This window comes from Mustelus asterias, unplaced genomic scaffold (genome assembly GCF_964213995.1).
Source record: "Mustelus asterias unplaced genomic scaffold, sMusAst1.hap1.1 HAP1_SCAFFOLD_876, whole genome shotgun sequence".
Lineage (NCBI taxonomy): Eukaryota > Metazoa > Chordata > Chondrichthyes > Carcharhiniformes > Triakidae > Mustelus > Mustelus asterias.
The window spans coordinates 26,220-40,502 of record NW_027590822.1 but is presented as its reverse complement, the minus strand read 5'-3'; the positions used below and the strand labels follow the sequence as shown (position 1 = coordinate 40,502).

General features: G+C 56.1%; 1 protein-coding gene across 1 annotated transcript in view; it reads left to right on the top strand.

The window, feature by feature from the left end:
- LOC144487563 (metabotropic glutamate receptor 6-like) overlaps positions 1-6,019 on the top strand; it is a 40,609-nt gene extending 34,590 nt beyond the window's left edge. Inside the window, exon 9 of the mRNA XM_078205646.1 lies at positions 5,789-6,019. Within this exon, the coding sequence (XP_078061772.1) occupies positions 5,789-6,019 (231 nt within the window). The remainder of the gene's footprint in view (positions 1-5,788) is intronic.
- Positions 6,020-14,283: the final 8,264 nt, after the last annotated feature.

Here is a 14,283-nt window from a genome sequence, read left to right as displayed (position 1 = left end):
GTTACAGAGATAGGGAGATTTGTAGGGGCTGGAGGAGGTTACAGAGATAGAGAGGGTTGTAGGGGCTGGAGGGGGTTACAGAGATAGGGAGATTTGTAGGGGCTGGAGGAGGTTACAGAGATAGGGAGGGTTGTAGGGGCTGGAGGAGGTTACAGAGATAGAGAAGCGGTGAAGCCATTCTAAAGTGAGAGAGAGAGAGAGTGAGCCCAGGAGAGAGACACACGGAGACAAACAAACAGAGAGAGAGACACAGAGACAGAGAGAGACAGACAAACAGAGACTGTGTGTGTGAGTGGGAGTGAGAGAGAGACTTCAAGTGAGAGAGATAGAGTGAGAGAGAGAGTGAAAGAAAGAGAGAGAGACAGAGAGAGAGAGAAAGAGGGAGAGAGAGAGAGAGAGGGACAGAGTGAGAGAGTGAGAGAGAGCGAGAGAAAGAGAGACAGAGTGAGAGAGTGACAGTGGGACAGAGTGAGAGAGGGACAGAGAAAGAGGGACAGAATGAGAGAGGGACAGAGTGAGAGAGGGACAGAGTGTGAGAGGGACAGAGTGTGAGAGGGACAGAGTGAGAGAGGTACAGAGTGAGAGAGGTACAGAGTGAGAGAGGGACGGTGTGAGAGAGGGACAGAGTGAGAGAGGTACAGAGTGAGAGAGGGACAGAGAGAGAGAGGTACAGAGTGAGAGAGGTACAGAGTGAGAGAGGGACGGTGTGAGAGAGGGACAGAGTGTGAGAGAGGGACAGAGTGAGAGAGGGACGGTGTGAGAGAGGGATGGTGTGAGAGAGGGACAGAGAGAGAGAGGGACAGAGTGAGAGAGGGACGGTGTGAGAGAGGGACGGTGTGAGAGAGGGACAGAGTGAGAGAGGGACAGAGTGAGAGAGGGACGGTGTGAGAGAGGGACAGAGTGAGAGAGGGACGGTGTGAGAGAGGGACGGTGTGAGAGAGGGACAGAGTGAGAGAGGGACAGAGTGAGAGAGGGACAGAGTGAGAGAGGGACGGTGTGAGAGAGGGACGGTGTGAGAGAGGGACAGAGTGTGAGAGAGGGACGGTGTGAGAGAGGGACGGTGTGAGAGAGGGACGGTGTGAGAGAGGGACAGAGTGAGAGAGGGACAGAGTGAGAGAGGGACAGAGAGAGAGAGGGACAGAGTGAGAGAGGGACAGAGAGAGGGACAGAGAGAGAGGGACAGAGAGAGAGAGGGACAGAGCGAGAGAGGGACAGAGAGAGAGAGGGACAGAGTGAGAGAGGGACAGAGTGAGAGAGGGACAGAGAGAGAGAGGGACAGTGTGAGAGAGGGACAGAGTGAGAGAGGGACAGTGTGAGAGAGGGACAGAGAGAGAGGGACAGAGAGAGAGAGGGACAGAGTGAGAGAGGGACAGAGAGAGAGAGGGACAGTGTGAGAGAGGGACAGAGTGAGAGAGGGACAGAGTGAGAGAGGGACAGAGTGAGAGAGGGACAGTGAGAGAGGGACAGAGTGAGAGAGGGACAGAGTGTGAGAGGGACGGTGTGAGAGAGGGACAGAGTGAGAGAGGGACAGAGTGTGAGAGGGACAGAGAGAGAGAGGGACAGAGTGAAAGAGGGACAGAGTGAGAGAGGGACAGAGAGAGAGAGGGACAGAGTGAGAGAGGGACAGAGTGAGAGAGGGACAGAGAGAGAGGGACGGTGTGAGAGAGGGACGGTGTGAGAGAGGGACAGAGTGTGAGAGGGACAGAGAGAGAGAGGGACAGAGTGAAAGAGGGACAGAGTGAGAGAGGGACAGAGAGAGAGAGGGACAGAGTGAGAGAGGGACAGAGTGAGAGAGGGACAGAGAGAGAGGGACGGTGTGAGAGAGGGACGGTGTGAGAGAGGGACAGAGTGTGAGAGGGACAGAGAGAGAGAGGGACAGAGTGAAAGAGGTACAGAGTGAGAGAGGGACGGTGTGAGAGAGGGACAGAGTGTGAGAGAGGGACAGAGTGAGAGAGGGACGGTGTGAGAGAGGGACGGTGTGAGAGAGGGACAGAGAGAGAGAGGGACAGAGTGAGAGAGGGACGGTGTGAGAGAGGGACGGTGTGAGAGAGGGACAGAGTGAGAGAGGGACAGAGTGAGAGAGGGACAGAGTGAGAGAGGGACAGAGTGAGAGAGGGACGGTGTGAGAGAGGGACGGTGTGAGAGAGGGACAGAGTGTGAGAGAGGGACGGTGTGAGAGAGGGACGGTGTGAGAGAGGGACGGTGTGAGAGAGGGACAGAGTGAGAGAGGGACAGAGTGAGAGAGGGACAGAGAGAGAGAGGGACAGAGTGAGAGAGGGACAGAGAGAGGGACAGAGAGAGAGGGACAGAGAGAGAGAGGGACAGAGCGAGAGAGGGACAGAGAGAGAGAGGGACAGAGTGAGAGAGGGACAGAGTGAGAGAGGGACAGAGAGAGAGAGGGACAGTGTGAGAGAGGGACAGAGTGAGAGAGGGACAGTGTGAGAGAGGGACAGAGAGAGAGGGACAGAGAGAGAGAGGGACAGAGTGAGAGAGGGACAGAGAGAGAGAGGGACAGTGTGAGAGAGGGACAGAGTGAGAGAGGGACAGAGTGAGAGAGGGACAGAGTGAGAGAGGGACAGTGAGAGAGGGACAGAGTGAGAGAGGGACAGAGTGTGAGAGGGACGGTGTGAGAGAGGGACAGAGTGAGAGAGGGACAGAGTGTGAGAGGGACAGAGAGAGAGAGGGACAGAGTGAAAGAGGGACAGAGTGAGAGAGGGACGGTGTGAGAGAGGGACGGTGTGAGAGAGGGACAGAGTGTGAGAGGGACAGAGAGAGAGAGGGACAGAGTGAAAGAGGGACAGAGTGAGAGAGGGACAGAGAGAGAGAGGGACAGAGTGAGAGAGGGACAGAGTGAGAGAGGGACAGAGAGAGAGGGACGGTGTGAGAGAGGGACGGTGTGAGAGAGGGACAGAGTGTGAGAGGGACAGAGAGAGAGAGGGACAGAGTGAAAGAGGGACAGAGTGAGAGAGGGACGGTGTGAGAGAGGGACAGAGTGAGAGAGGGACAGTGAGAGAGGGACGGTGTGAGAGAGGGACGGTGTGAGAGAGGGACAGAGAGAGAGAGGGACAGAGTGAGAGAGGGACAGAGTGAGAGAGGGATGGTGTGAGAGAGGGACAGAGTGAGAGAGGGACAGAGTGAGAGAGGGACAGAGAGAGAGAGGGACAGTGTGAGAGAGGGACAGAGAGAGAGAGGGACAGAGTGAGAGAGGGACAGAGAGAGAGAGGGACAGAGTGAGAGAGGGATGGTGTGAGAGAGGGACAGTGTGAGAGAGGGACAGAGTGAGAGAGGGATGGTGTGAGAGAGGGACAGTGTGAGAGAGGGATGGTGTGAGAGAGGGATGGTGTGAGAGAGGGACAGTGTGAGAGAGGGACAGAGTGAGAGAGGGACGGTGTGAGAGAGGGACAGAGTGAGAGAGGGACAGAGAGAGAGAGGGACAGAGTGAGAGAGGGATGGTGTGAGAGAGGGACAGTGTGAGAGAGGGACAGAGTGAGAGAGGGACGGTGTGAGAGAGGGACAGAGTGAGAGAGGGATGGTGTGAGAGAGGGATGGTGTGAGAGAGGGATGGTGTGAGAGAGGGACAGTGTGAGAGAGGGACAGAGTGAGAGAGGGACGGTGTGAGAGAGGGACAGTGTGAGAGAGGGACAGAGAGAGAGAGGGACAGAGTGAGAGAGGGACAGAGAGAGAGAGGGACAGAGAGAGAGAGGGACAGAGTGAGAGAGGGATGGTGTGAGAGAGGGACAGAGTGAGAGAGGGACGGTGTGAGAGAGGGACAGAGAGAGAGAGGGACGGTGTGAGAGAGGGACAGAGTGAGAGAGGGACGGTGTGAGAGTGGGACAGAGTGAGAGAGGGATGGTGTGAGAGAGGGACAGAGTGAGAGAGGGACAGAGTGAGAGAGGGACGGTGTGAGAGAGGGACAGAGAGAGAGAGAGGGACGGTGTGAGAGAGGGACAGAGAGAGAGAGGGACAGTGTGTGAGAGGGACAGAGTGAGAGAGGGATGGTGTGAGAGAGGGACAGAGTGAGAGAGGGATGGTGTGAGAGAGGGACAGCGTGTGAGAGGGATGGTGTGAGAGAGGGACAATGTGAGAGAGGGACAGAGTGAGGGAGGGACAGAGAGAGAGAGGGACAGAGTGAGAGAGGGACAGAGAGAGAGAGGGACGGTGTGAGAGAGGGACAGAGTGTGAGAGGGACAGAGAGAGAGAGGGACGGTGTGAGAGAGGGACAGAGTGTGAGAGAGGGACAGAGTGAGAGAGGGACAGAGTGAGAGAGGGACAGCGTGTGAGAGGGACAGAGTGAGAGAGGGACAGAGAGAGAGAGGGACAGAGAGAGAGAGGGACGGTGTGAGAGAGGGACAGAGAGAGAGAGGGACAGAGTGGGAGAGGGACAGAGAGAGAGAGGGACAGAGTGAGAGAGGGACGGTGTGAGAGAGGGACAGAGTGTGAGAGGGACAGAGTGAGAGAGGGACAGAGTGAGAGAGGGACAGAGTGAGAGAGGGACAGAGTGAGAGAGGGACAGAGAGAGAGAGGGACGGTGTGAGAGAGGGACAGAGTGTGAGAGGGACAGAGTGAGAGAGGGACAGAGTGAGAGAGGGACAGAGTGTGAGAGGGACGGTGTGAGAGAGGGACAGAGTGAGAGAGGGACAGAGTGAGAGAGGGACAGAGAGAGAGAGGGACAGAGTGAGAGAGGGACAGAGAGAGAGAGGGACAGAGTGAGAGAGGGACAGAGAGAGAGAGGGACAGAGTGAGAGAGGGACGGTGTGAGAGAGGGACAGAGTGTGAGAGAGGGACAGAGTGTGAGAGAGAGACAGAGTGAGAGAGGGACAGCGTGTGAGAGAGGGACAGAGTGAGAGAGGGACAGAGAGAGGGAGGGACAGAGAGAGAGAGGGACGGTGTGAGAGAGGGACAGAGTGTGAGAGAGGGACAGTGTGAGAGAGGGACAGAGTGAGAGAGGGACAGAGTGAGAGAGGGACAGAGTGAGAGAGGGACGGTGTGAGAGAGGGACAGAGTGTGAGAGAGGGACAGTGTGAGAGAGGGACAGAGTGAGAGAGGGACAGAGTGAGAGAGGGACAGAGTGAGAGAGGGACAGAGTGAGAGAGGGACAGAGTGAGAGAGGGACGGTGTGAGAGAGGGACAGAGAGAGAGAGGGACAGAGTGTGAGAGGGACAGAGTGAGAGAGGGACAGAGTGAGAGAGGGACGGTGTGAGAGAGGGACAGAGAGAGAGAGGGACAGAGTGAGAGAGGGACAGAGAGAGAGAGGGACAGAGTGAGAGAGGGACGGTGTGAGAGAGGGACAGAGAGAGAGAGGGACAGAGTGAGAGAGGGACAGAGAGAGAGAGGGACAGAGTGAGAGAGGGACAGAGTGAGAGAGGGACGGTGTGAGAGAGGGACAGAGTGAGAGAGGGACGGTGTGAGAGAGGGACAGAGAGAGAGGGACAGAGTGAGAGAGGGACAGAGAGAGAGAGGGACAGAGTGAGAGAGGGACGGTGTGAGAGAGGGACGGTGTGAGAGAGGGACAGAGTGAGAGAGGGACAGAGAGAGAGAGGGACAGAGTGAGAGAGGGACGGTGTGAGAGAGGGACGGTGTGAGAGAGGGACAGAGTGAGAGAGGGACAGAGAGAGAGAGGGACAGAGTGAGAGAGGGACGGTGTGAGAGAGGGACGGTGTGAGAGAGGGACGGTGTGAGAGAGGGGCGGTGTGTGTTGGCGAGGGTGGGTGTGCACTGGGACATTGGCTGATGCTGCACGGGGTTGAATAGCCTGTTGTGATTGGTGAGCTCTCCCTGTGTGTTACAGATGTACATCCAGACAACGACTCTGACCGCGTCGATGAGCCTGAGTGCGTTTGTGTGCCTCGGGATGCTGTACATCCCAAAAGTTTACGTCATTGTCTTCCACCCAGAGCAGAATGTCCAGAGGAGGAAGCGGAGTTTCAAGGCTGCAGCTACAGTGGCCAGCTTCACCTCGCGGCTATCGCAACGCTCGCACAATGGAGACACGCCCAAGGACGAGAAAGCGGGCAACTAACGCTGGAGAGGCGGGCGAGGCAGCCCGGGGACCCCGTGCGCACGGAGGGCCTGTGATGAACTCCATCGAAGACTGACCGCTTACCCATAACCTCACCCAGCATGCCGTGCGGCTGCCCTCTGACCTCCTCCCAAACATGCCCCTCAACACCTGTCCGTGCGTCATCTCCCCTTGACATTCAATGACATTCCCATCGCTGAATCCCCCCCACTATCAACATCCTGGGGGTTCCCATTGAGCAGAAACTGAACTGGACCCAGCCGTATAAATACTGTGGCTCCCAGAGCAGGTCAGAGGCTGGGAATCCTGCGGAGAGTAACTCACCTCCTGACTCCCCCCAAAGCCTGTCCACCATCTACAAGGCACAAGTCGGGAGTGTGATGGAATACTCTCCCACTCGCCTGGATGAGTGCGGCTCCGACAACACTCGAGAAGCTCGACACCATCCGGGACAAAGCAGCCCCCCCCCCCCCGCTCGATCGACACGCTAACCCCCCCACCCTCAACATTCACTCCCTCCACCACCGACGCACAGCGGCAGCAGTGTGTACCGTCTACAAGATGCACCGCAGCGACTCACCAATGCTCCTTCGACAGCGCCGCCCAAACCCGCCACCTCTACCCCCTAGAAGGACAAGGGCAGCAGACGCCATGGGAACACCTACCACCTGCAAGTTACCCCTCTGAAACCCCCCCGCCCACCCCCCTCACACACACACACACCATCCCGACTTGGAAATATGTCGGCCGTTCCTTCACTGTGGCTGGGGTCAAAATCCTGGAGCTCCCTCCCTAACAGCACTGTGGGTGTACCTACACCACACGGGACTGCAGCGGGTTCAAGATGGCGGCTCACCCACCACCTTCTCAAGGGGGGCGATTAGGGATGGGGGATAAATGTTGCACCCGGCCAGCGACGCCCACGTCGCTGAATGAGACAAGGAGAGAGGGAGCGAGAGACAGAGAGAGAGGGAGCGAGAGACAGAGAGAGGGAGCGAGAGACAGAGAGAGAGGGAGCGAGAGACAGAGAGAGAGGGAGCGAGAGACAGAGAGAGAGGGAGCGAGAGACAGAGAGAGAGGGAGCGAGAGACAGAGAGAGAGGGAGCGAGAGACAGAGAGAGAGGCAGCGAGAGACAGAGAGAGAGGGAGCGAGAGACAGAGAGAGAGGGAGCGAGAGACTGAGAGAGAGGAGCGAGAGACAGAGAGAGGGAGCGAGAGACAGAGAGAGAGGGAGCGAGAGACAGAGAGAGAGGGAGCGAGAGACAGAGAGAGAGGGAGCGAGAGACAGAGAGAGAGGCAGCGAGAGACAGAGAGAGAGGGAGCGAGAGACAGAGAGAGAGGGAGCGAGAGACTGAGAGAGAGGGAGCGAGAGACAGAGAGAGAGGGAGCGAGAGACAGAGAGAGGGAGCGAGAGACAGAGAGAGAGGAGCGAGAGACAGAGAGAGAGGGAGCGAGAGACTGAGAGAGAGGAGCGAGAGACAGAGAGAGAGGGAGCGAGAGACAGAGAGAGGGAGCGAGAGACAGAGAGAGAGGGAGCGAGAGACAGAGAGAGAGACGAGCAGCGATGGCGGAAGAGCAGGAATGGGCAGAGTGATGAAGAGCAGGAATGGGCAGAGTGATGGTGTGACCCTTGCGAATGTAAATGGAAAGTAATTAGACACAGGCGGAAAAGGCACCGAACCTCCAGTGTGTGACCTTAGCGCTTGTTAAGCGATGACCCCTGACCCTGGATTAGGATGCTGGGGCCTCCGTGGTTCGCCAGCCTGACGTTGCCGAGGCAACCAGATACGTCACTCACAGATTACACAGCAAGGTGCCAATGCAATTTACACCCGGCAGGTCTGGACAGAGAATCCCAGCAGAGGAAACCCTCTCTCAATCTGTCTCATTCCGTCTCTCTCTAACTCTCTGTCTCTCTCTCTCTCTGTCTCTCTCTCTCTGTCTCTCTCTCTGTCCCTCTCTCTCTGTATCTCTCTCTGTCTCTCTCTCTCTCTCTGTCTCTCTCTCTGACTCTCCGTCTCTCTCTCTCTCTGTCTCTCTCTCTCTGACTCTCGCTCTCTCTGTCTCTCTCTCTCTCTCTGTCTCTCTCTCTGACTCTCCGTCTCTCTCTCTCTCTGTCTCTCTCTCTCTGACTCTCGCTCTCTCTGTCTCTCTCTCTGTCACTCTTTTCTCTCTCCCTGTCTCTCTGTCTCCCCCTATCTCTCCCTCCCCCCTCCCCCCTCCAGCCATCTCTCTCTCTCTCTGTCTCTCTCTCTCTCTGTCTCTCTCTCTCTCTGTCTCTCTCTCTCTGACTCTCTCTCTCTGACTCTCGCTCTCTGACTCTCGCTCTCTCTGTCTCTCTCTCTCTGTCACTCTTTCTCTCTCTCCCTGTCTCTCTGTCTCCCCCTATCTCTCTACCCCCCCCCCCCCCCCCCAGCCTCCTCTCTCTCTCTCTGTGTCTGTGTTCTGATGTTGTGTGTCAGGAAGGCAGACCTGCTGCTGTGCGATGCCACCCCCCCCACCACCGCCCCCCCGCCCCCTGCCGCCGCACCCGTTCTGGTTGACCGTGAGTTGTGACGGCAAAGGGGTTGCGGTTAAAAACACCCAAGGAGCGAGGCCCTCGGCCCTTAGCCAGGCTGTGAGGGCTGGGCCTGCACGCCAGGCCGTGAGGGCTGGGCCTGCACGCCAGGCCGTGAGGGCTGGGCCTGCACGCCAGGCCGTGAGGGCTGGGCCTGCACGCCAGGCCGTGAGGGCTGGGCCTGCACGTGGCCAAGCTGGGGTTTGGGTTCAACAGGAGGAGGCAAAATGAGAATCTCTCGACGGGAGGGGGAGGGGAGGTGGGGGGGGGGGGGCGGGGGGGGGGGGGGGGTGGGGGGGGGTGGGGAGGTGCAGCAGGTAGTGGGCAGAAAGTTCCCCTTCTCACCCCACACCCCCCCATCACTCCCCCACCGGCCGCTGAAGTCTTCCCGTTAGCAAGTGCTTATCCTCGGCCTTCGACCCTTGACCCTTGGCTCAGGGCGCCATTGCTGACCCCTTGCTTGGGATTGACCCTGCACTATGAGGTGAGGCGGGGCAGGAAGGGTGGCTGCAGAGGGCACCATGGCAACAAGGTATCACCCAGGGCCAACAAATGCCAAAAGAAATGCCGCCATGTTGGCGGCAATCACTCTCCGCAGAAAACCATTCCTATTGGATAGAGGGGTGCAGGTTGGAGTGAGGTCGATGGCCCAATCTCCCCACTCCCGCCCCTTACCCCTGACATTCACCCCCTCCCCCCACCATCCCCGGCAGGCCATGGCGGAACGCCCGCGACGAGGGAACGGCGTTGATCGCTGGCAAAGTCAGGGCGGCGGACAATACCTGATCCCCCGGGTCGGAGGTCAGAGCGGCCCACAGGCAATCGAACCTTTCACAAGGACAGGCTCAAAGTTCAGATGTCATTCACCCTCCCCTCATCCCTGACCCCTCCCGCTCGTTCCACCCAATTTGGGGGGGGGTGGGGTGAGGCGGGTGAGGGTCGTGACCCTGAGGGTTCGTCGCTGCCTGTCGAGGTTCGACTCTGAGTGAAGGATTGTGGGCCACGTCAAACCCTCCTGAGGTGGCCATCGGCCATTTTGAATGGGGTTTCCGAGTCACCTGACGGATGCTCAATACCGCGGGTTTGGCGGGGTGGGGGGGGGTGGGGATTAATCGCCACCTGGTCAGGAATTGTTGCCCGGCTTGAGGGAGGGAGGGAAGGAGGGCAGGAGGGAGGGAGAGAGGGTGGGAGGGAGTGCAGGACGGGCAGCCATTTTCTGTTCATTCCAATAGGCCTCTACTGCGGCTGAAGTGCTCAGGCCTACCAGTGACCATAGACACACTGACTCCCCCCCCCCCCCCCCCCCAGGGGGTTTAGGGTCAGGGCTGAATTGTTCTTTTTGCAAAACGGTGGAGCTGGAAAATGACGTTGTCTTGGAAATGGGGACGGGAACCCGGAGAGGACCAGACCACTGCAATCCTTCAAATCCAACACCCCCCCCCCCCCACCCCCGACGCACGCACGCTGTCCACACACAAGAACAGGGAGAGGCCATTCAGCCCCTCTCAAGCCTGTTTCACAGGAACAGGAAGAGGCCATTCAGCCCCTCTCAAGCCTGGTACACAGGAACAGGAGGAGGGCCATTCAGCCCCTCTCAAGCCTGTCACACAGGAACAGGAAGAGGCCATTCAGCCCCTCTCGAGTCTGTCACACAGGAACAGGAAGAGGCCATTCAGCCCCTCTCGAGTCTGTTACACAGGAACAGGAGGAGGGCCATTCAGCCCCTCTCAAGCCTGTTACACAGGAACAGGAGGAGGCCCATTCAGCCCCTCTTGAGCCTGCTACCCGTTGAATGAAATCATGTGTGATCTGCCTTTGCCTCCCGCCCTCCCCCCACCCACTCCTACATCCCTTAATACATCTCTCAAAGTCACAGATTTAATGTTATTTGGTGTTGATTGTCATTTGTGGGAGAGAGTTCCAGCACCGCCCTCCCCCGCCGCAATTCTTTGAGTGTCGACGTGTTTCCCCAGTTGACTCAAGCTTGGCCTCTCACTTTTAGACTCTGTCCCTCCCCCATTGTCCCAGACTCTGCCCCCCGCCACCCTCCCACCCACCCGCCCCTCGCCCGAACCCTCTAAATCCCCGGGAATACAAACCCGAGTTTGTGTTTAATTTCCCCCTCCTCAGCATTTAACCCCCTTCGGAGTTAGGCAGCTTCAGCTGCCCTCCATCGTCCCCTCCCCCGACCCCCCCACGTCCCCAATCCATTCCCTTCCCCCACTTCTGGAAAGTTAAAATGGCCGCCAGCTGCCACGCCCATCGGAATTCCACAAGAGGAGGCCTTTCGGCCAATCCAACCATCTCCTGCCTCTTTTGAGAAGGCTCTCCGGTTAGTCTCACTCTCTCTCTCTCTCTCCCTCCCCCTCACTCTTTCCCCCACATTCCTGTAAATTGCCCCCTTTGAGTTTTTCTCCAATTCTCCCCCCCCCCCCCCCCCGGCTTTCCGAGGGTGAATGTGCTCCCACCGCCCATTCAGGCAGCGCCTTCCCGACCACAACCCACTCGATCCCTCAAAACAAAAGTAATTCTCCTCATCTCCCCGTCTCCCGCCACTTCTCTGATTCTTTTACCGATTCTCTTCAATCCGTGTTCCCCTCCCCCTCGCCCCCACTCCGACCCTCCAGCCACTGGGGAAACACTTTCTCCTCACTCCCTCGATCCAAAGCCCCCTCGTGACAGTGACAGCCTTGATGCAACCTCCCCCTTCTCTGCTCCAGAGGAGAATGATCCCAGCTGTTCCCCATCTCTCTCTCCCCGGGAGAACTGAAACCCCCCTCATTAGAACCATAGAAAATTACAGCTCAGAAACAGGCCTTTTGGCCCTTCTTGGCTGTGCCGAACCATTTTATGCCTAGTCCCACTGACCTGCACTTGGACCATATCCCTCCACACCCCTCTCATCCATGAACCCGTCCAAGTTTTTCTTAAATGTTAAAAGTGACCCCGCATTTACCACTTTATCCGGCAGCTCATTCCACACTCCCACCACTCTCTGCGTGAAGAAGCCCCCCCTAATATTCCCTATAAGCTTTTCTCCTTTCACCCTTAACCCATGCCCTCTGGTTTTTTTCTCCCCGAGCCTCAGTGGAAAAAGCCTGCTTGCATTCACTCTATCTATACCCATCAAAGTCTTATACACCTCTATCAAATCTCCCCTCAATCTTCTACGCTCCAGGGAATAAAGTCCCAACCTATTCAATCTCTCTGTAACTCAGCTTCTCAAGTCCCGGCAACATCCTTGTGAACCTTCTCTGCACTCTTTCAACCTTATTTACATCCTTCCTGTAACTAGGTGACCAAAACTGTACACAATACTCCAAATTCGGCCTCACCAATGCCTTATATAACCTTATATAACCATTCTAGGGAACATTTGTGGGTAAATCTCTGTCCACACCCTATCCATAGAAACTAGAAGCAGGAGGAGGCCATTCGGCCCTTCGAGCCTGATCATGGCTGATCATCGAATTCAATATCCTGATCCCCCCTTCCCTCCCACATCCCTTGATCCCTTTAACCCCAAGAGCGATATCTAATTTCTTCTTGAAATCACACAATGTTTTGGCCTCAACTGCTTTCTGTGGGAGTGAATTCCACACATCCACCACCCTCTGGGTGAAGAAATTTCTCCTCACCTCAGTCCGAAGTGGTTTACCCCTTATCCTCAAACTGTGACCCCCTAGTCCTGGATTCCCCCACCATCGGGAAGGCTATCTGAGGACTGGACATCCTTCCTCAAGTGTAGGGCCCGAAACGGGATACAATACTTGGTTCTAATAGGCCTCTCTCCTCTCAGCCGCTGTGTTAGGTCATAGTGGTGTTACCATTGACCAGAAACTCAACTGGACTCACCACATAAACACAGCGTCTACCAGAGCAGGTCAGAGGCTGGGAATCCTGTGGACAGTAACTCACCTCCTGACTCTCCAAAGCCTGTCCACCATCTACAAGGCACAAGTCAGGTGTGTGATGGAATGCTCCCCACTTCCCTCGATGAACGTGGCTCCAACAACACTCGAGAAGCTCGACACCATCCAGGACAAAGCAGTCTGCTTGATTGGGACCACATTTACAAACATCCACTCTCTCCACCACCGACGCTCAGTAGCAGCAGTGTGAACTATCTACAAGATGCACTGCAGCATTCACCAAGGATCCTTAGACAGCACCTTCCAAACCCACGACCACTTCCATCTAGAAGGACAAGGGCAGCAGATACATGGGAACACCACCACCTGCAAGTTCCCCTCCAAGCCGCTTACCTTCCCGACTGGGAAATATATCGCCGTTCCTTCACTGTCGTGGGGTCAAAATCCTGGAATTCCCTCCCTAACGGCATTGTGGGTCAACCCACAGCACGTGGACTGCAGCGATTCAAGAAGGCAGCTCACTCCCACCTTCTCAAGGGGCAACTGGGGATGGGCAATAAATACTGACCAGCCAGCGACGCCCGTGTCCCATGAATGAATAAAAACAAAAGGCAGGTCTTTGAGAGTCAGAATCGGTGCCCGTTCCTTTGCGACCGTGATAGCGGCTGGTGGACAGGTGTCCCCTCCCCACACACCTCACCCCAAAGGCCCAAAAGCCTCTGCCCAGCTGCTCCTCCCCGCCGGAAGGAAGGTTAGTCCAGTTGAAGACTGGGCTAGGCCTCAGAGTAATGACTAGGCCGCTGGAGGCCAGAAACCGCCATTGGAACAGGATTGGCTGACTGGCACCCTATCGGGAGGAGAGGAGGGAAGTTCCAAAGGGGAATCATCGGGCCAGTCGCCATTTTGATTGGGGAATAAGGACGCGATGTTCATTGGTGGCGGACATTTTGAAATCCTGTCACCGGCAGTGAGTGTGTTGGAATGAATTGATGGGGATTTGATCAATATGAAGTCACATATAATATAATATATAATCCTGAGAGTACTTCAATAAAAAAATTTGCGTATTTTAGCTTGTCAAGTGTCTCTCTTTATTGCAATCACTATTAATTCCAGAGTGTAAACTGGCAGGTGTGGACAGGTCAGAAAGTAAACTAGACAATTCTGAACCTCCTTACACACACACACACACTTACACACACACTTACACACACTTACACGCACACACACACACACTTACACGCACACACACTTACACGCACACACACTTACACGCACACACTTACACGCACACACACTTAGAATTACAGAATCACACAGTGCAGAAAGAGGCCCTTCAGCCCATCAAGTCTGCACTGACACCTTGCCCCCCACCTTTTTGGTTTGACTTATTATTGTCACATGAGTTGGGATACGGTGAAAAGTAGTGTTTCTTGCGTGCCATACATGGGACAGCACGGTGGCACAGTGGTTCGCACTGCTGCCTCACAGCGCCAGGGACCCGGGTTCCATTCCCGGCTTGGGTCACTGTCTGTGTGGAGTCTGCACATTCTCCCCGTGTCTGCATGGGTTTCCTCCGAGTGCTCCGGTTTCCTCCCACACTCCAAAGACGTGCTGGTCAGATGTTTTGGCCATGCTCAATTCACCCTCAGTGTTACCCGAACAGGCGCTGGAGTGTGACGACTAGGGGATTTTCACAGTAACTTCATTGCAGTGTTATTTTAAGCCTACTTGTGACACTAATAAATAAACTTGAAGCTTTAAACAGACAAAGCATACTGTTCATAGAGTACATAGGGGAGAAGGAAAGGAGAGAGTGCAGAATGTAGTGTTAC